Consider the following 26,580-nt stretch of genomic DNA (forward strand, 5'->3'; position numbering starts at 1 on the left):
GATGGAAAAATCTATGCCATATTAAAAATTATAAAACAATCTCTAGAAAATAATACCAAGACCATGAAGAGCTAATTGCCTTTACATAGCAATCATACAGGAAGAGACTCTAAGTAAATGGGTCCCTGGTAGTCACATATGCTCAACATAAAGTTTCAATACTAATTTAGCATACAAGAGCCATTTGCTGCTTCTTACTTGGATATTCCAAAGTTAATAACCCTTTAAATGAGCATCAATAAGATTCTAGCATCTCACAAAGCTGAGTGAAGGACATCTGAAGAGCAAGATTTCTCCATGGTAATTAACTATAAAACCCCCAAATGTGCTGAAGAGACTCAGTATATATCAGAAGGCAAAGGGCATGGGGAGGGTTATCTGAAAAATACAATATGCTCTCAAAAGTATCAGGAGCACTTATGAGCTTTGTTAACAAGATAAAAAAATAACTCATCTGTGAAACGGAATTTTTTTTATTAATGAAAACTGGCAAAGGATTGGACTGACTAAGAGGATGAGCCTATCAACACATCTACCATTTCAGAGGCAGAGTGAAAACACTATGTTCAGGCCTAGATAGTTTGTGCAATCATATGAACAAGGTAATAACATACAATTTATCTTGGGGTTAAAGTTGGATTTTTTTTGGTGGGGGGAAGGGTGGAAGGCATTCTTTTAAGGTAATATCATGTAAGTAACATTTCCTATGTAGCTATGTCAGAAGGAAAAATGTAAACACCAGGTTTTTTAAGATATACCACAGAAGCCACAATTTATTTTAAAAAAAAAAAGCATTTAGTTCTATTGAGATTTATTTTTTTTTCTGCCTTTCCAATTTTGTATTACTATTAAGTCTTATACAAAGTATTAGAAAAAAAAGTATTTAGAGAGATCAGCGGCCTCAGACTTCCTCAAGGATATATCCCCTGGAACCTTGACTTGTTCACCTCTTACACCTACAGCTAGCATTTTCCATTCTTGCTCTTTCACTCTTGGTATTTCAGTGAGAAGTCCTTAGTTTCTGAATACTAGATCCCTCTGATACAAATCAGAAATGATTTGCACTATAGTGGAAATTCAACAATCCAATAAACTATTTTCATCATTATGTCAAGAACCTTGCCTATCAGCATCCTGAATAATAATGAATTTTTAAAATCTCATTTTGTACATTTAGTAGCCAATTCCTACTTTTAAAACAAGAAAATGAGTGGGTTTTTTTTTTTTTTTTTTTTGGTTTTTGTTTTTGTTAATGGCCACACCTGAGGAATATGGAGGTTACCAGGCCAGGGACTGAATCTGAGCTGCAGCTACGACCTATTCCGTAGCTGTGACAAGGCTGGATCCTTTAACCCACTCCCATGCTTGGTTGGGCTGGCAATCAAACCTGAGCCTCAGCAGCAAGGTTAGCTACCACAGCCAGATTCTAAATCCATTGCACCACAGCAAGAACTCCAAGGAAAATCAGTGGTTTTAATACAGGGCAAAGCTAATACCTCCAACTCCCCTCCCAGGGCCTTTAAGTTGTTTCTGGTTAAAACAATGGGGGCGGGGGGGGGGGGTGGCAGCAGGCAGAGAGCAGGAGGCACTACTGGAATTTGCTCCTTATGTTAAATATAATACAATGCTCAAGACAGTTCCCCTCCTCCAAACGTGAATGCAGTTAATGCTGCATCTTTAAACACACTCAAAAACTTCATTAATCCATCCACTTTTAAAAAAATTTGTGTAAGGAATTCAAATGTATATTCCAGGGTATAAAGTTCAGCAAGGAAATACATCCATCATAAACAATATTAAGACACTCCAGGTGGTCACTCTATTTGCTATCCTTTCTCCTCAAATCATTGAATGCCATATATATATTTTTTGATCTTCAGTATGAATAATGATCATTATTTTTTAAAAAGCAGTTTTAGGTTCACAGCAAAATTAAAAGGAAGGTAGAGAGATTTCCCATATACTCTCCACCCCTAAACAAGCATAGCTTCCCACATTAGTGAGTTATGAACCTGAGAATGGTACCTCAATAGACTACTTGTCTTGGGTTTATTCCTTCCTAGTGGTTGCATTACAGACAAACATGTAAGGCTTTTACTGTATGGGGAACAATACTTTGGAGACCTTACTTGGCCAGAATACTGAAACCTAAAAATAAACAGTTCAGTTTTAACATTTCTACTCTACTTTCAATACAAAATAATTGCCATTATACATGAAAAATGGGCTAAAACTGTATTTTATTCAAAATCACACAACCTGTCAATGTCAGATTATTTTCCTAAAATGTTGCTTTTTCCTAAAAAATGAGAGAGAAGAGGTAGCACATACCGAAAAAGAATAGTTATTATTCCAAAGGAGAGATATACTAAAACGAAGACAAGTGAAGGCCTCCATGACACAGGGTAAATTACCAGTATATGCCATGCATGTATAGGGACCTATTTTTCCCTTTGCAAGAGTGGACTATGCCTCCGTACAGGCTTCATGAGAAGCAGTTTTCTGTTATTCAGTAAAAATTGCTATCATTCCTCCAACAAACACTTTTGAGTGTTTATGTGTAAAGCTGTCAAGCACTAAGTTAGGTGCCAAAGAGGAAAATACAAACTGAAGAATGAGTTGTAATTTGAAAGAATTTAGTCAGTAAAAGAACCAAAAGAGGGCTTTCCCCAGCACAGGAGGGTACCCAGGGGAAGTTTCCAAGGTGTGAAAGAATGTGCCAAAACAGGGGAACTGCAAGAAGGTCCTCATAGCAGACATTTATAGGGAATGCCTGAGAGTTTCCTCTTTTTTAACAACCACCTATAACAGCGATTATTTTGTACTGAAACAGAATGGCTAAAACTGGGCCTTTTTTTGGATTTCACTATCTCGGTCATGAAAGTTGATGCTAGCCTAGAAAGGTAAGCAAGGGATCAACGTGCCATATGGTGCTTGGTTGGTTCTTATCGTAAAGGCCATGGAAAGATTTCAAGTGTGCATGATTGTGTGTGTTTATGTGGGGGAGACAGAGAGAGAAAGATAAACAGAAAAGCATGAGTGAATTTGTTTTTTCAGGCAGGCAAGATAAATGCCAAGGAAATGGGTTCAGATTCTGCTGCAGTAAATCAAGCAAGAAAAGATAAGATCTGAACTAAGTAGCAGAGAAGGGACTATACCTCAGAAATGTTAAGGAAGTAGGAAAAACCACGGTGACTAAACAGATGGAGGGTCCAAGAGAAACACAACAAGAATGGAATGATTGTTAAGCAAAGGCTTTTTAGAGAACATACTGGTTTATGTGTCATATTTGAAATGTGAACATTCTTTGTCCCAATACATACACTAAGAATTTATTTTACACAAATATTCATGTGCAAAAATATGTTTATATATGGATCTTGAAAAAAGCACTGTTTGCAAAACTAAAAAATTGGAAACCACTAATGCTCAAAAAAAAATTAGGTCACAAGCACACCATGAAAATCTATATAGTTTTTTTTTTAATGAAGTAGACCTATATGTACTAACAAAAATCTTCAAAACATATTAAGTGAAAAAAAAGCAAGTCTATGGGAATTATGAGAAAATCCCATTCCTGCTAAAAAAAAAAAGATGCATATGTTTGTGTGTGTACATGTGTAAAGTGGGAATACATATACATAAATATCTAAATCTATAACCGAGGTCGGGAAAGATATTTTCATTGTAGTAACAGCAATTATAATTACCTCTGGGAAGCAAAGTGGGAGAAGTAGGTGGGACTGTATATACTCAAGTACATATAGTTGGTATCTTTTACAAGAGTTTATTATTAATGTAAATTTAAGAGAAAAGCAAGCACAGTCAAATGCTGACAGGAAGGAGCCAATAAGAGAGGGGAGATGAAAGATATCCTTAAGAATAACAAAAAGGTGAGGTTACAAAGGAAAGGGGAAGAGATGAGATCCAGGATACACTAGAACACACTTAGCAAGATTAGGTTTAGATAGAAGAGATTTATTATAAAGACAAAAGGAACAGTCAAGACAAAAAGACAAGTGCAGGAAAAAGAATGTTGATAATTTTCTTCCACTAGCCTTATCTGTAAATAGGTGGGGAGTCGCTTTCCAAAATGAGGGGATGGAAAAGAGCAGGAGTTAAAGCTCCCTACCAAGAGGGACCAGCTGAAACCTGAGATATAAATTTGTATGACTGCCTAATTGTTTCCCCCCAAAGCTCAACAGCCATGACATAGGAGCAAAGGATGGTTTATCATTACTGCTGTCTTAGAGGGTAAAATGAAAATGTTTCAGAGAAAGAGAAGAGACAAAGGACAGGTTCTGATGATTAAGTACTTTCCCCAATATCTTCAATTCTAAAAAGATTTTTTTTTAAACCTCTATTTGGAGTATTTATTTATAAGAAAAAAACTCGATCTTAAAGCAGAGTTCCTTTGCTCTGAGTGTGGCTGCCCTGTGATGAGATAATTTTAAGTAAAACTTTATTTTTGGTCTTTGGATTACTTTGTAAGCAGGCCCATGCTAAAACCAGCATGTGTTAGTTTTGTGCTTAAGTGAGAAAGAAGTTTGTATGATTATATTCAAACGAACCATTAAAATAATTAAGCATCTATGTACTTTATGAGTCCATGGAAGAGAAACAGAAGAAACTATAGACAAAACTAAATTTTGACATTTTTAGGGTGCTAGGATTTTAAAAATTTGCTAGCATTTAAAAAAGTTAGTACTAGAAAAGAATTGTTTTTAATATACAGTGCTGTACATCAATTATATCTCAATAAAACTGGAAGAAAAAAAGAATTATTTTAAAAATGTAAAACAAATACATACAAACCCTAAGTATATATAAGCTATTATCAATTTGGGGAATTTCGAAGGAAAAAGTCATTGCTATTATGAAGTCACTTTTAATTAGCCTAAGTATGCTTCACTGTTATTTTTAACATAAACTAAATGACCAGAGATTTATCATTTTCACACAATTAAAAAAACTCCTCGTACAGTATTTATCAATGGAGAAAAAAAAATTAGTAAGAGGGTTACCTTGTCTTTTGACTGTCCTTGTCGAGCAATTGCATCATACTTAATTTTTCCTTCAGCATCCACCTGAATGGCCAGTGCATTTGACATTTTTTTCTTTCGTCCCATATCCAGAGGATACTGGGCCACATGGATCTCTGGGAAAGCACCTCCATCTCCAAAATCCTATATGTTAAAAAGAAATAAGAATTTATTTAATAATAATTTGAAGAGGTCCCTGGTGGCATAGAGGGTTAAGGATCTGGTGGTGTTACTGCTATGGTTTGGGTTTGATCCCTGGCCAAGGAATGTCCACATGCCGTGGATGTGGCCAAAAAAGAATATTTAATAGTAATTTGAGATTCAACATATACTCATTCATTCAACAAATAATTATTAGCCCTTATTATGCTAGACGCTAGAGATACAGCAGTAAACAAAACAGAAGTTCCTGATCTTGTGGAGTGTACATTTCCGTAGGAAAAAACATAAAAAGCATAATTTTTGGCTTGTAATAAACACCTTGAAAGCAAGAAAGGGACTAGGAAGAGGGGCTATTTTCAATAGTGTGGTTGAGATAGTCTTTGTGAAGAGGTAACATGAACTGAAGCCTGAATGATGAGAAATCAGTCATGGGAGGATCTGCGGGAAGCATTTACTAGGCAGATTCAAACAGCAAGTGAGAAGGTTCTGCTGCAAGAATGAGGTTGGAGTTCCCGTCGTGGCGCAGTGGTTAATGAATCCGACTAGGAACCATGAGGTTGCAGGTTCGATCCCTGACCTCGCTCAGTGGGTTGACGATCCGGCGTTGTTGCCGTGAGCTGTGGTGTAGGTTGCAGACGCGGCTCGGATCCCGCGTTGCTGTGGCTCTGGCGTAGGCCCCGGTGGCTACAGCTCCGATTCAACCCCTAGCCTGGGAACCTCCATATGCTGCGGGAGCGGCCCAAGAAATAGCAACAGCAACAACAACAACAAAGACAAAAGACAAACCCCCCCCCCCAAAAAAAAAAAAGAATGAGGTTGGCATGTTCTAGGAAGAATGTCCAGTGGGGCTGTAGCTTACTGAGGGCAGAGGAGCAGACACATAGGTGATACAGCTGCATGAGCAGACAAACACCAGATCAGGAAAGGGATCCTAAACCACGGCAAGGATATGGATTTTATGTACATGGCAGGAAGAAATTAGGCAAATTGTTTAGCATAAGAAAAAGATTTTGTTTTAGCATACATAATTTTCTTTGTGAAGAACTCACTATAGAAGTCAAGCTATAGTTAGAGCAGAAATGTAAAGAATTATATTTCTTCTTCAGATTTTAATAATGTACTATTTATTCAGTGTTCCATGAGAAGCGGATAAATAGGAAATGAGTTCACCACATTTCTAATGATGATTATATACAATGGTTTAGAAGAGAGAATTAAGACTTCTAAAGTAAGGAGTTCCTGTCATGGCTCAGTGGTTAACAAATCTGACTAGGAACCAGTAGGTTACGGGTTCGATCCCTGGCTTTGCTCAGTGGGTTAAGGGTCTGGTGTTGCTGTGAGCCGTGGTACACGTCGCAGACATGGCTCAGATCCTGCCTTGCTGTGGCTCTGGTGTAGGCCGGCAGTTACAGCTCCCATTAGACCCCTAGCCTGGGAACCTCCATGTGCCACGGGAGCAGCCCTAGAAATGGCAAAAAGACAAAAAAAAAAAAAAAAAGATTTCTAAAGTAAAACAAGCTAAGTAAAGTCTGTTGATGAAGTTTAATAATACAAAAAAGTATGTCATCAAATTAATACATGAATACCAAACATTAAATACTTTTGTTAGATTTAATATTTGCTTAGTACCTTATTATAATGTACAAAATATAATCCACACATATTGTCTTATAATTCTTAAAAGCCTCATATTTCCTATGGAAAAAATTCAACTTTAGATAAACTAAGTTAAAAATGATATTTTTCCCAGGTTTTATGGTAGTTATGCAGGACTTGAACCCAGATCTTTTTTTTTCCCCCCCAGCAGTGAAAGCATCGAGTCTGAGTCACTAGACCGCCAGGGAACTCCCTGACCCAGATCATTTGACTTCAAAAAAAATCTCTGAATTTTCTGCTAAACTGAAATACGACAGGAAAAATATATTAATATCAATCATTTGGCAGGGGTTTGATGAAAAAAATTATGAAAATAGCCACTTTTATATTACCTCTTTCTTCAAGAAATATTCCATCAGACCCTGGATATATGACTTTCTAGGTACAAAATGCTTACTTGCTAGAGAAAGGTTTGCCTTTTTTTTTAACTAAACAATAAAGCTAAAGGAGACATTTTCTTGTAAATTAGGCAGAAAATAGTTAAAACGTTCCCAAGAAAGGTGCTATCTGTACTCTGGGCCATCATTCTGACACATGCTCAGATTTGCTAGAGTTCTTCAACTAAAATAAGCACTTCAGGACTGTAGTTGTTGCATTAGGTAATCATTAAGCTTGCCAGAAAATCATAGCTTTTACTTTGAAAACTAGAACAAAATGCTTTCTTCCAAGAACATTTGCTCCCCTCAAGAAGCATTCACAGTGTTTTTTCTTTTTTTTTTTGCCACATTCAGAGCATGTGCAAGGTCCTGGGCCACCAGACTGAACCTGTGTCAGAACAGTGACCTGAGCCACTGGAGTGACAACGGCAGATCCTTAACCCACTGAGCCACATGGGAACTCCACAGTATTTCTATTAGCTGGTCATTCTGGTTTGATTTTCAAATAAACTATTCTGCTCCACCAGGATACATGAAATAACTTTGTCAAGTAAAATTTTAAAAGGTAATAGCACCTGAATGTTGTCCTGATGTTGAAATGCAAGTAAGAATGAAATTTATGTCATATGTGAAATGATGCCTGCCACACCCTCTAATCTATTGAGGCCAAACACCAGAATATCTATAATCCCTTAAAAGAGACACTCAAGTCTTCTATTAAATAATGGCAAGTACTACCTTTTTGCCCCAAATAAGCATTACAGCCTCCTTGATGATCTTTTATTTTGCTCTGTTTCTCACAAATTAATTATCAGTGAAAATAAAAGTAATACAAATCCTTTCATAGTTGTCGTAAGACTGGCCTTCACATACCAGAGTTAATGAGGACCAGAGGACAGCTGAGCCAAACCAATCAGCAAAAAACCACCAGGGAATATGTTAGGAAAGAAAAGATGTGCTCTATCTAGTTGGGTGTTCGTCTTCTAGACTCTATAAAGACTCTGGTAGGTAGGGGTAATGACAAGTGTACAGAGGCCAAGAAGCTGCCTTCTTGAAGCTGGCCTTGCTAAACAGCATGTTTCAGTGCAAATAAACTAAATACACTTAGTTCACTATGATCACCACTGGAGCCATATGAAAAAGAGTTTCGAATTTATAAAATTAAAACCATATACAAAATATTAAAAAAGTGAACAATGAAAATATCTGGGTTCAAAAATGAATAGGCACAGAGACTTTTAACAGGGTATTACATAGGAATCTCCCTTGGGAAGTGGAGGAGGAAAATTTGCAGGAGTCAGAATGAATAGAGGGAGATGAAGAAAAAGCCTTAATGAAACAGGATGCAGCCTTGGGAAGCAAGTCTCAAATGTTTGCTTTTTTCCCTGGATAATGTGCCACAGATGCAGCAATGCCAGATCCTTAACCTAATGTGCCACAAGAGAACTTCCTAGGCATATATTAACATTCTCAAATTGAAGATAAGACAGACAAAGAAAGGATAGGATCTTCCCAGGGTCACACAAATAGTTAAGGGGCACAGCTATAATGTAAAAACAGTTATTTTAATTAATTAATTAAAAAAAAACCCCTCCTTGTCAGTGTTCTTGTCCACTAAGACATAACAGGAAAGAAATTAAAAAAAAAAGAAATGCTGCTGGAGTTTTCCCTGGAGGAAAGTGGTTTCTTTTTTTTTTTTTTTTTTTTTTTTTTAATTATTATTTTCCCACTGTACAGCAAGGGGGTCAGGTCATCCTTAGATGTATACATTGCAGGAAAGTGGTTTCTTCAGGGTGCTATGGCATACTGCATGTAGGGAAGGAGGAGGGAAAGGCACCAGAGCATAAAATCATTCTTTCATTTTTTTCCTCTTACTTTCCTATTATTTTCCATGTACTATAATCCCTGATTTATAAAGGGTATGTTAAGTTTCTTCTGCAAGTGTTCAACGGTCTGACATAAGAAGAGACATAAATTGGTACACTTCTCCAGTGATCAGAAAGCAGTGACAATGGGAAGAAAAAGTCCAATCTTCTGAGGGACGTAAATGACTTAAGCTCACACAAAATTTCTATCATGTTGACACTCATATACAGAGGACTTGGGGTTTAAATTTGTATTACTATTATTTACCTCTAATAACCGAGGTATCCACCCTTTCCGGTAGCCGTATGGGGGAGGTTCTCTTCGGGAGGAGACCAGTGAGGTCTGTCGTGATCGCTGGGATCTTGCCTTTTCTTCAGCCTCAAGCTGGTCCTGAGATAGCTGAGTAGGTGCAGGTAAAAAGCTATAAGCAAAGATAATAAAAGTCAGCATTTTAAAAACTCTTACATTTGATTATTGCAATTTGGCCATCAGACACTATTTTCCTATAACACTTTCTCCCTTGAGCAAAACAGCAAACTTTCCAATGATTTATGGCAGTGCTGAATATGAGTCATTTTATTATGCCTGAAAAGAAATAAGTACTCAGAGACATAGAGTAAAAACATCTGAGCAGGATGCAGGCAACTAGTGCCTAAATAAAAAATTAACAGATATTTCACATAATAGATAAACTACCAAGTTTTTATGCTAACCACATTTTTCTTGTAACAAGCAAGTAAACATTTTCTTTTACACTGGTCAATTCTCCAGTGTATGGTTTTCTTAGTGTCTTTATCCTTCCTATATGCCTTATTTTTAACTATACACTTATGCTTCCTACTTTTTTTCCCTTTCAGGGTTGCACCTGTCATATGGTACGGCATATGAAAGTTCAATATACCATACCATTCCATATGGACTATGGTATGCTATGATATATTGAAAGTTCCCAGGCTATGCCACAGCTACAGCAACTCCATATTTAAGCTGCATCTGTGACCTATGCCACACCTTGCAGCAATGCCAGATCCTTAACCCACTGAGTGAGACCAGGGATCAAATCCACATCTTCATGGATACTAGTCAGGTTCTTAACCTGCTGAACCACAACAGAAACTCCTAAGCTTCCTACTTTTAAATATTTTGCCATCAATTAAAAAAAAAAAAAGTATTAGCACTGAATGTAACAAAGACATGGATTTACACAAAATAGAAAACACTAGTTGCATATTTAAGTGCATTTTCCCAAGGGTATTTAATTTAGAATGGAATTTAAAACTTAAGAGGCAAAGACTCAAAGCAGAAATTCTATAGATGTAATTTGGTATTCTTTAATCAAAGCAATCTTTCTACTAAACCATTCTTAACCTTTAAGTATGATAAATGTTATAGAGATACCCCAAAGTACCACGAAAGGATTCCAGTAGATGAATAATATGTTTAATGGAAAAGTTAAGGCTCCTTTGTGATTCTTTGCTAGTAAGCATATCTGAATAAGCAGTAGAGCTTATTGATACAAAATATTTATTGATTGATTAGGTGTAGGCATTGTGCTAGGTAGGCAATGAGACTATGAACTGAGAAAGATAACTGACAATCTTGCAGGTGAGAGAGACAATCAAATAATCACAAAAATCCCTAATTACAAATTATACTAAGTGACAAGAAAAAGTATAAAGTCTATGACAGCATATGTCAGAGAGATCCAATCCATTCTGACAGATCAGGTAATGTGATGGCTAAGAAGCTCAGAGTTCAAATCTCACCTACGCCACTCACTAACCTGGATTAGTTACCTACCTCTCTGACCCTCAGTTTTCTCATCTGTAATGACGGACCAAAAGATTACCTACCTCACAGAGCTGTTATAAATATTAAATTATAACGCCCATGAACCACATGGCACAGTGTCTAGATACCATCCAACATGTACTCCGTAAGTATTTGATTATTTGGAGCTGTTCCATGATTCCCCTGGTTTGGGTTGTCTCCCTATAGTCTCAAAAGACCCTCTGTGTACCACAATTATAACATCTGTCTTACTGTACCACAATTATCTACTCATTTACTCTTTCTCTCACTAGACTTTGGGTAACCTGAGGGCAGGAACCACATCTTCTGTTTCTGCCACCCCTAACTCTCCAGGAATTATCTAGCTAGCTCATGGTTGGGCCTACTTAAATATTGGCAAGAGAAATAAATTCACTCTACCCTTTGCACTCACCATTTTTATGTCACTACAACCTTACTGCCTTTCCTTAAACAAGTCGTCTCAGGATCTTTACATTTGCTTTTCCACTGCCATAAAAAATTCTATTTACTTATCAAGAAAACGCTTTCCCAAACTTTTTAGTGCTTGTTTCTTAGTATTCATGTCCCAGCTCCACTATACCTCCCTCGCAGCTGCTAAATGACCACCTTTTTTTTTTTTTTTTTTTTTTTTTTTTTTTTTATTAAATTTTATTTTATTTTCCCACTGTACAGCAAGGGGGTCAGGTCATCCTTAGATGTATACATTACAATTACAGTTTTTCCCCCCACCATTTCTTCTGTTGCAACATGAGTATCTAGACATAGTTCTCAATGCTATTCAGCGGGATCTCCTTGTAAATCTATTCTACGTTGTGACTGATAAGCCCAAGCTCCCGATCCCTCCCACTCCCTCCCCCTCCCATCAGGCAACCACAAGTCTCTTCTCCAAGTCCATGATTGATTTTCTTTTCTGAGGAGATGTTCATTTGTGCTGGATATTAGATTCCAGTTATAAGTGATGTCATATGGTATTTGTCTTTGTCTTTCTGGCTCATTTCACTCAGTATGAGATTCTCTAGTTCCATCCATGTTGCTGCAAATGGCATGATGTCATCCTTTTTAATGGCTGAGTAGTATTCCATCGTGTATATATACCACATCTTCCGAATCCAATCCTCTGTCGATGGACATTTGGATTGTTTCCATGTCCTGGCTATTGTGAATAGTGCTGCAATGAACATGCGGGTGCATGTGTCTCTTTTAAGTAGAGCTTTGTCCGGATAGATGCCCAAGAGTGGGATTGCAGGGTCATATGGAAGTTCTATGTATAGATTTCTAAGGTATCTCCAAACTGTTCTCCATAGTGGCTGTACCAGTTTACATTCCCACCAACAGTGCAGGAGGGTTCCCTTTTCTCCACAGCCCCTCCAGCACTTGTTATTTGTGGATTTATTAATGATGGCCATTCTGACTGGTGTGAGGTGGTATCTCATGGTAGTTTTGATTTGCATTTCTCTTATAATCAGCGATGTTGAGCATTTTTTCATGTGTTTGTTGGCCATCTGTATATCTTCTTTGGAGAAATGTCTATTCAGGTCTTTTGCCCATTTTTCCATTGATTGATTGGTTTTTTTGCTGTTGAGTTGTATAAGTTGCTTGTATATTCTAGAGATTAAGCCCTTGTCAGTTGCATCATTTGAAACTATTTTCTCCCATTCTGTAAGTTGTCTTTTTGTTTTCTTTTGGGTTTCCTTTGCTGTGCAAAAGCTTTTCAGTTTGATGAGGTCCCATGGGTTTATTTTTGCTCTAGTTTCTATTGCTTTGGGAGACTGACCTGAGAAAATATTCATGATGTTGATGTCAGAGAGTGTTTTGCCTATGTTTTCTTCTAGGAGTTTGATGGTGTCCTGTCGTATATTTAAGTCTTTCAGCCATTTGGAGTTTATTTTTGTGCATGGTGTGAGGGTGTGTTCTAGTTTCATTGCTTTGCATACAGCTGTCCAGGTTTCCCAGCAATGCTTGCTGAATAGACTTTCCTTTTCCCATTTGATGTTCTTGCCTCCCTTGTCAAAGATTAATTGACCATAGTTGTCAGGGTTAATTTCCAGATTCTCTATTCTGTTCCATTGGTCTGTCTGTCTGTTTTGATACCAGTACCACACTGTTTTGATGATTGTGGCTTTGTAGTATTTCTTGAAGTCTGGGAGAGTTATGCCTCCTGCTTGGTTTTTGTTTCTCAGGATTGCTTTGGCGATTCTGGGTCTTTTGTTGTTCCATATAAATGTTTGGATTGTTTGTTCTAGTTCTGTGAAAAATGTCATGGGTAATTTGATAGGGATTGCATTGAATCTGTAGATTGCTTTGGGTAGGATGGCCATTTTCACAATATTGATTTTTCCAATCCAGGAACATGGAATATCTTTCCATTTTTTTACATCTTCTTTGATTTCTTTGATTAAGGTTTTATAGTTCTCGGCATATAGGTCCTTTACCTCTTTGGTTAGGTGTATTCCGAGGTATTTGATTTTGTGAGGTACAATTTTAAAAGGTATCGTATTTTTGTATTCCTTTTCTAATGCTTCATTGCTGGTATACAGAAATGCAACTGACTTCTGAATGTTAATCTTATATCCTGCCACTTTGCTGAATTTATTAATCAGTTCAAGGAGTTTTGGGGTTGAGTCCTTAGGGTTTTCTAGGTATAGAATCATGTCATCTGCATACAGTGACAGTTTGATCTCTTCTCTTCCTATATGGATGCCTTTGATTTCTTTTGTTTGTCTAATTGCTGTGGCTAAGACTTCCAAAACTATGTTGAAGAGCAGTGGTGAGAGTGGGCATCCCTGTCTTGTTCCAGATTTGAGTGAGAAGGCTTTCAGTTTTTCCCCATTGAGGATTATATTTGCTGTGGGTTTATCATAAATGGCTTTGATTATATTCAGGAATGTTCCCTCTATACCCACTTTGGCGAGGGTCTTGATCATGAATGGATGTTGAACTTTGTCAAATGCTTTTTCTGCATCTATTGAGATGATCATATGATTTTTGACTTTTTTTTTGTTAATGTGGTGTATGATGTTGATTGATTTGCGTATGTTGAACCATCCTTGTGAACCTGGGATGAACCCAACCTGGTCATGGTGTATAATTTTTTTGATATGTTGTTGGATTCGGTTGGCTAAGATTTTGTTGAGAAGTTTTGCATCTATATTCATCAATGATATTGGGCGATAGTTTTCTTTTTTGGTGGTATCTCTGCCTGGTTTTGGAATGAGGGTGATGGTGGCCTCATAGAATGTCTTTGGGAGTATTCCTTCTTCTTCAACCTTTTGAAAGAGTTTAAGGAGGATGGGCACCAATTCCTCTTTATATGTTTGATAGAATTCACCTGTGAAGCCATCTGGTCCTGGGCTTTTATTTGTAGGGAGTGATTTTATGACCTCTTCAATTTCATTTCTAGTGATTGGTCTGTTCAGTTGGTCTGTTTCTGCTTGATTCAGTTTTGGCAGGCTGTAAGAGTCTAGAAAATTGTCCATTTCTTCCAGATTGTCAAACTTATTGCCATATAGTTGTTCATAGTATTCTCTTATGGTTTTTTGTATTTCTGCTGTATCCGTTGTGATTTCTCCTTTTTCATTTATAATTTTGGTGATTTGGGTTCTTTCTCTCCTCTTTTTAGTGAGTCTGGCCAGGGGTTTATCAATTTTGTTCACCTTTTCAAAGAACCAGCTCTTGGTTTTATTAATTTTCTCTATTGTTTTTTGAGTCTCTATTTTATTGATTTCTTCTTTGATCTTTACAATTTCCTTCCTTCTGCTGACTTTAGGACTTCTTTGTTCTTCTTTTTCTAATTCATTTAGGTGGAGGGTTAAGTTGTCAATTTGGGATCTTTCTTCTTTTTTGAGAAAGGCCTGGATTGCTATAAATTTCCCTCTGAGCACTGCTTTCGCAGCATCCCATAGATTTTGAGAGGTTATGTCTTCATTATCATTTGTTTCAAGATAGTTTTTAATTTCCTTCTTGATTTCCTCATTGACCCATTGGTTTTTTAGTAGCATGTTGTTTAGTCTCCATGGAGTAGGTTTTTTCTCTTTCCTTTTCCCATGGTTGATTTCTAATTTCATGGCATTGTGGTCAGAGAAGATACTTGAGATAATTTCTATGCTCCTAAATTTATTGAGATTCGCTTTATGTCCCAATATGTGGTCGATTCTTGAGAATGTTCCATGAGCATTTGAGAAGAATGTGTATTCTGATTTTTTTGGATGTAGTGTCCTGAAGATATCAATTAAGTCTAACTTTTCTATTGTTTCCTTTAGGATCTCTGTTGCTTTATTGGTTTTCTGTCTAGAGGATCTGTCCATTGATGTGAGGGGGGTATTTAGGTCTCCTACTATGATTGTATTCTCATCAATATCTCCCTTTATGTCTGTTAATATTTGTTGTATGTATCTGGGTGCTCCTATGTTTGGGGCATATATGTTGATGATAGTAACATCCTCTCCTTGGATGGATCCCTTAATCATTAAATAGTGTCCTTCTTTGTCTTTCTTTATGTCTTTTGTTTTAAAGTCTATTTTGTCTGATATGAGCGTTGCAACTCCTGCTTTTCTGTCATGTCTATTGGCATGAAATACTTTTCCCCAGCCTTTCACTTTCAATCTATATGTATCTTTTGTCCTAAGGTGAGTTTCTTGTAGGCAGCATATTGAAGGTTTTTGCCGTTTTATCCACTCAGCCATTCTGTGTCTTTTGATTGGGGCATTCAGTCCATTGACATTTAAGGTGATAATTGATAGATGATTATTTATTGCCATTTGATCCTCGTGTTCCAGTTGATTCTATGGTTCTCCATTCTTCTTTTTTTTTTTTTTTTTTGGTTGGATGGTCTCCTGTTATTATCTGCTTGAGTGTATTTTTTTTTTTCATTTTTTGCAAATGCAATATTTGGTTTTGGCTTGTGGTTGCCCTGTTTTTTAAGTATGCTAACCCCTTCCCATAATTGTGTGTTTTAGCCTGATGGTCCTGTAAGTTCAAACACTTCATTATTATATTAAAATTAAGAAGAGAGACATACATACAAACAAAAAGGATTATTTACCTCCTAACATCCCTTGCCCACATTTTATGGTTTTGATGACTCTTTTATTTTTTTCTTTTTAATTTTATTTTGTTTGAAGCATGTTCATGATTAAATCTGTATGCTGGCTTATTTGAGTGACTGCTCTCTGATTGTATCTTCCTCAGTCCTAGTTCTTCCTCTTCTTCTTCTTCTTCTTTTTTTTTTTTTTTTCCTTTTCTTTTTTCTTCCCTTTCCTTCCTTTCTTTTTGGTTTAGAGAAGCCCTTTCAATATTTCCTTTAACCTGGGTTTTGTGTTGCTGTATTCTTTAAGTTTTTGTTTGTTGGGAAAAATTTTTATTTCCCCTTCTATTTTAAATGATATTCTTGCTGGATAAAGTATTCTAGGTTGCATATTTTTTCCTTTGAGCACTTTAAATATCTCTTGCCATTCCCTCCTGGCCTGTAGTGTTTCTGTAGAGAAATCAGCTGATATTCTTATGGGGGTTCCCTTGTAGGTAACATTCTGTTTTTCTCTTGCTGCCTTTAGGATCCTCTCTTTATCACTAACTTTTGCCATTTTTATTATGATGTGTCTTGGTGTGGGTCTGTTTGGGTTCAGTTTGTTTGGGGCCCTCTGTGCTTCTTGTATCTTAAATCCAGTATCCTTTAGATTTGGGAAGTTTCCAGCGATAATTTCTTCAAATATATTTTCCATTCCTTTATCTTTTTCTACTCCTTCTGGAATTCCTATTATGCGTAGATTGGCCCGTTTTATATTATCCCATAGGTCTCTTATATTGCTTTCCAGTTTTTTGATTCGGTTTTCTGTCTGTTGACCAGATTGAGTGATTTCCATTATTCTATCTTCCATATCACTGATTCGTTCTTCTGCATTATTCATTCTGGTTTTTACTGCCCCTAGTTCAGTTTGCATCTCTGCAAATGAATGTTCTAGTTTTTCTTGGCTCCTCCTTATATTTTCTAGCTCCTTTCTGAGGGTATCTGCATTGCTGTTCATATCTTCTCTTAATTCCTTCAGTATTTTCACTATTTCTCTTTTGAACTCCAGGTCTGTCAGACTGCAGAGATCAGTTTCATTGTTGACTGTTTTAGGTGAGTTCTCCTGTTGGTTTGACTGGGGGTGGTTTCTCAGCTTCTTCATCTTGCTTGTTGTCTTCTTTCTCCTGAGGGAGTTGTACTCTCTGTTATCGGGTAGTGTTTGCCTTGTCACTGCCCTGGAATATTTCCTGAGGGCTGTCGTTGTTGGTCAATCTTTTTTTGAGGCAGTGTGGCTTTTCTGGAGTGTTGATGGGACTAACAGTGTTTCTTTGAAGCAAAGGAGGACTTCCTGAGGGCAGACAGGACTGGGAGGTCCACCCCACGATGGTAGCAGATTTCACTTGGTTCTCAGCACCCCCTGGGGTCTTGGGCGGGTAGCAGGGCCCTTGGAGACTCAAGAGGTTCCTCCCCAGGGCAGCCCGACTCAGAAAGACCGTCTGAGATCTTTTCCCGATTCGGCCAGGCTTGTTGCAGCTTTTCTGGGCTGCAGGGGGTCCTGCCTGGAGCTGGCAGTCCTATGCAGCTGGTCCACTAGGTCTCAGCACCCCTTGGGGTCTTGGGCGGGTAGCAGGGCCTTTGGAGACTCAAGAGGCTCCTCCCCAGAACAGCCCGACTCAGAAAGACCGTCTGAGATCTTTTCCCAAGTCGGCCAGGCTTGTTGCAGCTTTTCTGGGCTGCAGGGGGTCCTGCCTGGAGCTGGCAGTCCTATGCAGCTGGTCCACTAGGTCTCAGCACCCCCTGGGGTCTTGGGCGGGTAGCAGGGCCCTTGGAGACTCAAGAGGCTCCTCCCCAGGACAGCCCGACTCAGAAAGACCGTCTGGGATCTTTTCCCAAGTCGGCCAGGCTTGTTGCAGCTTTTCTGGGCTGCAGGGGGTCCTGCCTGGAGCTGGCAGTCCTATGCAGCTGGTCCACTAGGTCTCAGCACCCCCTGGGGTCTTGGGCGGGTAGCAGGGCCCTTGGAGGCTCAAGAGGCTCCTCCCCAGGACAGCCCGACTCAGAAAGACCGTCTGAGATCTTTTCCCGATTCGGCCAGGCTTGTTGCAGCTTTTCTGGGCTGCAGGGGGTCCTGCCTGGAGCTGGCAGTCCTATGCAGCTGGTCCACTAGGTCTCAGCACCCCCTGGGGTCTTGGGCGGGTAGCAGGGCCCTTGGAGACTCAAGAGGCTCCTCCCCAGGACAGCCCGACTCAGAAAGACCGTCTGGGATCTTTTCCCAAGTCGGCCAGGCTTGTTGCAGCTTTTCTGGGCTGCAGGGGGTCCTGCCTGGAGCTGGCAGTCCTATGCAGCTGGTCCACTAGGTCTCAGCACCCCCTGGGGTCTTGGGCGGGTAGCAGGGCCCTTGGAGGCTCAAGAGGCTCCTCCCCAGGACAGCCCGACTCAGAAAGACCGTCTGAGATCTTTTCCCGATTCGGCCAGGCTTGTTGCAGCTTTTCTGGGCTGCAGGGGGTCCTGCCTGGAGCTGGCAGTCCTATGCAGCTGGTCCACTAGGTCTCAGCACCCCCTGGGGTCTTGGGCGGGTAGCAGGGCCCTTGGAGGCTCAAGAGGCTCCTCCCCAGGACAGCCCGACTCAGAAAGACCGTCTGAGATCTTTTCCCGATTCGGCCAGGCTTGTTGCAGCTTTTCTGGGCTGCAGGGGGTCCTGCCTGGAGCTGGCAGTCCTATGCAGCTGGTCCACTAGGTCTCAGCACCCCCTGGGGTCTTGGGCGGGTAGCAGGGCCCTTGGAGGCTCAAGAGGCTCCTCCCCAGGACAGCCCGACTCAGAAAGACCGTCTGAGATCTTTTCCCGATTCGGCCAGGCTTGTTGCAGCTTTTCTGGGCTGCAGGGGGTCCTGCCTGGAGCTGGCAGTCCTATGCAGCTGGTCCACTAGGTCTCAGCACCCCTTGGGGTCTTGGGCGGGTAGCAGGGCCCTTGGAGACTCAAGAGGCTCCTCCCCAGGACAGCCCGACTCCGAAAGACCGTCTGAGATCTTTTCCCGATTCGGCCAGGCTTGTTGCAGCTTTTCTGGGCTGCAGGGGGTCCTGCCTGGAGCTGGCAGTCCTATGCAGCTGGTCCACTAGGTCTTAGCACCCCCTAGGGTCTTGGGCGTGTAGCAAGGCCCTTGGAGACTCAAGAGGCTCCTCCCCGGGGGAGCCCGTCTCAGAAAAACCGTCAGAGAATTAGGTCGATCTATTCACGGCCTGGCTAGGCTTGTTCTAGCTTTTCTGGGCTGCAGGCCTTTTTTAGGGGGCTGGTGGTGTTTGGTGCTGCTCTGTGGAAGTGTAGCCCCTCCAAAGGGCAAGCAGGCCTGTGCAGGGAGAGCCCCTGCGGTGGTAGGCTTCAGGCAATTGTTGAGGCCAGCCCTCCTGGATGGCAGGCAGCCCCAGGTTCGGCGAGAGCGTAGGGGGTGGTGGGGGTGGGGGGAGGGAATGCACTGGGAAGCACAGCTTTCTGCTAGCTAGCGGGCCTGTAAGCTTGTTGTGGCGTGGGGGGTATTCTATGGGGACCCACCCCTTCTTCTCTCCCCTCCCCAGCACTGGCGCAGACCAGGCTCTTCTCCCAGGTTCCCTCTGAGGCGGCTTTCCACTTCCCCGCCCCTAGAGTATTGCTCCCTTCCTCTGCGACAGCTTTGTTTTCTAGTCTCCCAGGCAGTCTCTGCCCCGTCAAATGGTTTAGAGACCTCCCAAGCAGTTTCCGCTCTTCCCCGCCCCCCTAGCCCGGGGACTAATCTCTGGAGCCGAGGTCTCGGTGCCCAGCCCCCCCCCCAGGCGTCCCCCGGCCCTTTCTTGGGGACTAACCTTCGGAGGCGAGGTCTCGGTGCCCAGCCCCAACCCAGGCGTCCCCGGCCCCCTCTCGGGGACCAACCTTCAGAGCTGAGGTCTCGGTGCCCAGCCCCCACCCAGGCGTCCCCCGGCCCTTTCCCGGGGACTAACCTCTGGAGCCGAGGATTCGGTGCCCAGCCCCCACCCAGGCGTCTCAATTTTTGGTGACTGTGCCCGTAGTTCAGATGGTCCGTTGGGTTCTTGATCGTTTTTCCGTACTCCAACTTACTGCTACACTCTTCTCTGCATCTGGAGATTCCTCCGGTTTGTTTGATCTTTCGCCCGGTAGGTGACTTTCCAGGGTGCGGGATCCCTTTCCCCTCCGCAGTTCCCTTTCGGGAGCGCCCGTCCCGCTCGGATTCACCTTCTCTCACTCTCCTCTTTTCTCCCGTTCTGCCCAATAATGTCACGAATTTCTTGCCGTTATTGGAGATTAGGTTCCTCTGCCAGCGATTGGTTGTTGTTCTGTGCGAGTCATTTCTTCTGTAGATGTGCTTTTTTTGTTGTGTTTGTGGGAGAGGGCGAGCGTGTCCCCCTACTCCTCCGCCATCTTGTCCTCTCTGCTAAATGACCACCTTAACCAAAACAGCATTCCACTCCACACTGAGTCACTCTCTATCCCTTTATCTGTATTTTATTCTTAGTACTTAATACCTGAAGTTGCATCATTGATTTGTTTACTCCTAGTCTGTCTCCCCTAGAATGTAAGCTGTGAGGATAAGACTGATTCAATGCTGTAAAACCAACACTAGCCTTGCACATGGTGGATTTTCAACACATGCATATTTACTGAGTGAATGAATAAATGGATGGATGAATGGAATCAAAATTCTGGGCTTTTTGGTAAACCATGCAGTACCCAATACATGGGAGGGATACAAAGACAGTAACAAAGAAGCCAAAATATTTGTTTCATTTCTCTTTTCTTTTCTTCCTCCCCTCCTTCCCCTTCTTTCTTTTTGGCCCCACCCACGGCATACAAAAGTTCCTAGGCCAGGGATCAAACCCGAGCCATAGCAGCAACCAAGGCCACAGCAGTGACAATGTGGGATCCTTAACGCACTGTTGATAGAACTAGTTACTAAAATGATCAAAAAGCAGGCACCCTGCCAAAGCAGAGTTTGGACAATCCAGTAAACAGGTAGCCTGACCTGGATTATGGTGAGAACACACCGTAGCCTTCCAGAAGGTCTTAATCTCCTTGTTCCCCATAAAGGATGACATTCCCATAATGAAATACACTTCTATAGTGGGAGTGGGCTGCATATGTAAACAGAAAGTCTACTTCGGTGTTTCTCAACAGGGGGCAACTTATCTACAATGTAGATACTTGACAAGGTCTGGAGCTATTCTGATTGTTAGAATTTGGGGGGTAAAGGGGAGAGAGGGAGTGAAGGTGCCACTGATATCTAGTGAGTAGAGGCCAAAGATATTGCTAAACATCTTAATATGCCCAAGACAAGAACGAAATATCCAGTCCAAAATGTCAACAGTGCCACTGTACAGGCACCTTAGTCTATCTTTTCCCCTTTATTAAAGAAATTGTATTAAATGCAAATGAAATTATTTGATACATAACCTTAAATACAGGAGTTCAGAAAGTTAAATCAGTATGACTTTAGATCTTTAGTTAGTAACAATCAACTGTGATACCAAGACTGTAATACATCAATATGTCAAGTCCCTGCTGTTAAGAATCCCTGGTAGATCTTAGAGATAATAATATTTTACCTGAAAACTTGAGACCATCTCTAAAAATCAAGTCAGCTAAAACTCAACAAAACCAGAAAGCTATGTAAGTTCCTAAGACAAACTATTTAAAGACTGAACTCTGTCACTGCAATTTTAAGCACAAAATAACCACAATATGTCTGGTATTTTCAAATTCCATTTTTTCCACAAAGCCTTTCTTCCTAATTCTACTAGTCTTTGTCACACTGCCTCCCATCTGGAGGGCACTCAATCGAATATTTGCTGCCTGCAACCTTTATTTACTAAAGAAAACTCTCCAGTTCATCTAGCCCATTCCATCTTATTTTTTTGCAATTAAGGTTAGTACAACACAATAAGCATTCTGTGTTGTCCTTTAATATCTATATTCCTGTACTTCATCTTCCCTGCAGCCAAGGACTGTCAGATTTCCTTCTATATATACACAGTCCCTAGGATAGACCAAGGCACCCGAAAGTTATCCCCCAAAGAACTAATTCGAATATCTTTAGGATTCTTAACTGTCATCAGCCAGGAAAAATGTGTATGAGGGGAATGAAGCGTGTTTAGGGAGTCCAAGCGGATCTCCTAACACGACTACTTTCCTTACCCTGTTTGACACCCAACTTTTTCTGTTTCGGCGTTTGTTGGTAAGAAAAGTTTTTCTTCTTAGATGGGGCAACAAGGTCGCAGACTAGTAGGAGTTACGTAACAACTAGGAATATTTCTCCTTAAGCATCTTTTTCTTAAGGGCGGGGACCACTTTACTTGCGGTTGCCAAGGCAACTGGGAACAGCAAAAATGTGAAGTAGTTCTATCTATGGAAGAAATGCTAAGATCCGATGTTAAAGTGCGGAGCAGCGGCGCGAATTAGGAGACAGCGGCCACTACTGTGGCTGATGTGAAGTCTCCGTTCAGTGTCGGGCCCCGTTTTTCAAGGAATCCTTGTTTCGGGACAGAGAAAGAAAAGACTTCGGCAAACAAACGGCCCGGCCGTCGCCTCCTGCCCGCCTCACTCCGCCCAGACAAATAAGCCACTGCCCTCCATACCCCCATCGCGCCCACCCGAGCCGCGGACCCGAAGGAGCGATCTCCACCACCCCAAAATGCTTAAGCGAAAAACACGTGCGAATCCTCAGCATCTCAGACCAGAGAACTATTCGCCATGCCGCGGCTTTCGGCCCTAGTGAGGGGGCGAACTCAACCCGGGAAGCCACTCGGGAAAGACCCCAGCTTCGGAGAGGCCTAGTCGTCCCGGCGGCTGGAGGGAGGGCTTAGCCTTGGCCTAGTCGCTCTGTGGCCCGGGCCTGGCTACCGCCCGGAGACTATAAACAGAGAAATAAAAACGGAGGGTACTCCCAGACCCTTCCGTATCGAGGACCCCAATCAACAACCCACCTGGTGAGCGCCATCTTCTTCCGCTTCTTCCAGCGCGAGCGACAGTACCGCGGGGCGGGTCTTTACCCGCGAAGGGTTGGGGAGAGGAAGGAGCGCGCGATGCGCAGGCGCCCTAGCCGAAGGGCCTTCTGGGATTTGTAGTTCTTTGCGCAAGATTACAATTTGGTTCTTTTCTAACCAGTTACAGAATAAGCGCTTCAGTTAAGAAAACGCAAATGCATCACTCTTACACTATGACATGATACAGCATTCCCTAGGCAAAATACTAACAAATTTGAGATGTTTTTTAAGTCTTTTTTTATTCCCCACTCTGTCTCATTTCTTTTGTTATGGTTCCAAATACAAAAGCCTTCGGGGGGGCGGGGGGGGGGAACGTTAAATAAGAGTTGGGTTAAATCAAATGGTTGGGAAATTGTGAGACTGGAGAATAGAGAGTTCTTGGGCGCTCTGAAAACTTTCATACTCAAAAGTTTTTACACGCGGTTCCCTACGTAACACTCCACCTCCAAAACACTCTCCAGGGGAGGTATTTTGTGATCCTTAGTAATTATCTTTGGAACACTCCTTAGGTGTATTATGTATGTATGTCTTTATGTATGTATGGCTTAGATTGTCTTTTACATAGTTTGTGGGTTCAACATAGTCTTTGATGAAGTGATAGGATAAACGAAATCTTCACAGTGGGAAGAGGGAGGTGGATGGAATATACTGTAAATGAAACAAGGTTAGCTATGAATTTTAATCACTGTTGAAGCTAGATAATGGGGAAATGGTGTTCCTTATACAATTCTCTCTACTTTTTTATACGTTGGAAACTTTCCATGGTATAGAAACAAACTTTTAATAGTAGCATAGCACACATACAGAAACGTTGCCTACAGAAGTGTATAGTTTGAATATTCACAAACCAAACACCGTAGTATGAGCAGAGGCAGCAACACCACCTCCAACTCCACCTCCAACTCTTGATTTCTGGTGTGACACGACGTTCTAGGCTAGTTTAGTACTTTTTCTGCCCTAGACTTTCAATCAGTCATTTTTCCAAGGAGCTTTCCTTTAAGTGGAAAAGTGATATTTAGAGAAAAAGACCTGGATGCTACAAATGCTCACTGTTACTGGGCAATTGCTGTTTGTAAACCTTTTCAGTGGACAGAGCTAGAAAGTTCACATATCCACATACTTTTTTTTTTTTTTGCCATTTTTGAGGCCGCTCTTGCGGCATATGGAGGTTCCCAGGCTAGGAGTCTAATCGGAGCCGTAGCCACCAGTCTACGCCAGAGCCACAGCAACGTGGGATCCGAGCCGCGTCTGCGACCTACACCACAGCTCACAGCAACGCTGGATCGTTAACCCACTGAGCAAGGGCAGGGACCGAACCCGCAACCTCATGGTTCCTAGTCGGATTCGTTAACCACGGCGCCACCACGGGAACTCCCAATCATACTTTTTGAGAAACTCCATCATGCATTCATACTAATAGTTCCAATGCAAGATTAGGATTACACAGATTTTACCTAACTTTGATTTTATATGCATATCTCTTCTGAAGATGATGGTATTGGTACCTAATGTGTTAAGATAATTACTCATTTGCTTTATCTTATGTTATATATGTATATATATAATGGTTTCATAATAAACTTTTCTAATATGATGACTAAAGATATGCCTAATGATAATAGTTTCTGAATTTTTTTCAATGACTTTTTTTTTTTTTTTTTTTTTGGTCTTTTTGCTATTTCTTTGGGCCGCTCCCACAGCATATGGAGGTTCCCAGGCTAGGGGTCGAATCGGAGCTGTAGCTGCCGGCCTACACCAGAGCCACAGCAACGTGGGATCCAAGCCGCGTCTGCAACCTACACCACAGCTCACGGCAGCACCAGATCCTTAACCCACTGAGCAACGGCAGGGACCGAACCCTCAACCTCATGGTTCCCGGTCGGATTCGTTAACCACTGTGCCACGACGGGAACTCCTTTTCAATGATTTTTTTTTTGTCCTCAGGGTATATCTTTCTAAGCACATACAGTCAAATTGCATTGCTTTAAAATGACTTGGAATAATTCCTCTCTGTGTGACTACACCACTAACTTGATACTCAGGTTTACATATTTCATTTTGCTTTGGATTTTTAGGAGTTGATTTTTTAAAAATAGTTTGGTAAAACATTTAAATGGTTTCAAAGCCAAAAGTTACCAAATGGTAACTACCAATGGGTAGTACATTTAGAGAAGTCTAGATTATTTCCCTGCTCCTACCTGCTTTTTCCCTTTCTTTTTTTTTCTTTTTCTTTTTTTTTTTTTGTTGTTGTTGTCTTTTTGCCTCTTCTTGAGCCGATCCCGCGGCATATGGAGGTTCCCTGGCTAGGGGTCTAATCGGAGCTGTAGCCACTGGCCTACACCAGAGCCACAACAATGCTGGATCCGAGCCTCATCTGCAACCTACACCACAGCTCATGGCAACGCCAGATCCTTTACCCATTGAGCAAGGCCAGGGATCGAACCCGCAACCTCATGGTTCCTAGTCAGATTTGTTAACCACTGCGCCACGACAGGAACTTCTCCCTTTCTCTTTCTATAGATAACCTCAAAAATATCTTTTATAGTTTATCCTTCATTTAGAAGTACACACAGGGAGTTCCTGTTTTGGCACAGCAGAAACAATCCAATGACTATCCTTGAGGATGCAGTTTCCATCCCTGGCCTTGCTCAGTGGATTAAGGATCCAGTGTTGCTCTAAGTGTAGGTTGCAGATGCAGCGCGGATCCGGCATTGCTGTGGCTGTGGTGTAGGCCGGCAGCTACAGCTTTGATTCGCCCCCTAGCCTGGGAACTTCCATATGTTGTGGGTACGGCCCTAAAGAGACCAAAAAAAAAAAAAAAAAAAAAAAAAGTACACACAAATACGTATATATTTTTATACTTCTCTTTCTTTCAAATAGCAGATACCATACATGACTTTCTCCACTTTAATTTTTTCCACTTGTTAGTATCTCTTGGAGCTTACTCCTTTGCAGTATATAGAGATTATGTTGGAGATTCTGAGTGAAGAAAAACCGTGATCTGACTTATGTTTTAAGAAGATCACTGTGGAGTTCCCGTCGTGGCGCAGTGGTTAACGAATCCGACTAGGAACCATGAGGTTGCGGGTTCGGTCCCTGCCCTTGCTCAGTGGGTTAACGATCCGGCGTTGCCGTGAGCTGTGGTGTAGGTCGCAGACGCGGCTCGGATCCCGCGTTGCTGTGGCTCTGGCGTAGGCCGGTGGCTACAGCTCTGATTCAACCCCTAGCCTGGGAACCTCCATGTGCTGCGGGAGCGGCCCAAGAAATAGCAAAAACAACAACAACAACAACAAAAGACAAAAAAAAAAAAAAAGTATTAAAGATCACTGTGACTGTGTTGAAAATGGACTCCAAGAAGCAAGGATGGATACAGGAGACCAGTGGATATCTTTGGAGATATCTGGGGAGAGATCCTTATAGCTCGGGCAAGGAGTTAGTGGATATGGTGAGTAGAGATTGGAATACCAACCTATTTTGAAGGTCTAATCAACAAATTTTTTTTTTTTTTTTGGTCTTTTGTCTTTTCTAAGGCCACTCCTGCGGCATATGGAGGTTCCCAGGCTAGGGGTTGAATCCGAGCTGTAGCCGCCGGCCTACAGCGGAGCCACAGCAACGCGGGATCCGAGCCGCGTCTGCAACC

General features: G+C 41.3%; 1 protein-coding gene across 3 annotated transcripts in view; it reads right to left on the minus strand.

The window, feature by feature from the left end:
* SNW1 (SNW domain containing 1) overlaps positions 1 to 22,910 on the minus strand; it is a 39,875-nt gene extending 16,965 nt beyond the window's left edge. For 2 of the 3 annotated variants that reach the window (XM_021099555.2, XM_084969938.1), the window contains exons 1-3: positions 22,881 to 22,910; positions 9,371 to 9,524; positions 5,025 to 5,186 (exon numbers count right to left, since the gene is read on the minus strand). In XM_021099555.2, coding sequence (XP_020955214.1) covers positions 5,025 to 5,186; positions 9,371 to 9,524; positions 22,881 to 22,894 — 330 coding nt within the window. In that variant the 5' untranslated portion in view covers positions 22,895 to 22,910. Of the gene's footprint in view, positions 1 to 5,024; positions 5,187 to 9,370; positions 11,522 to 20,347 lie in introns of all 3 variants that reach the window. The other variant, XM_084969937.1, reaches the window with a different exon arrangement.
* Between the last annotated feature and the right edge of the window lie 3,670 nt (positions 22,911 to 26,580).

The sequence above is a fragment of the Sus scrofa genome, chromosome 7 (assembly GCF_054392235.1).
Source record: "Sus scrofa isolate SSC_HxYL_T2T_F1_AM1 chromosome 7, Sscrofa_HxYL_maternal_Yorkshire_Landrace_v2.0, whole genome shotgun sequence".
In the NCBI taxonomy this organism is placed as follows: Eukaryota; Metazoa; Chordata; class Mammalia; order Artiodactyla; family Suidae; genus Sus; species Sus scrofa.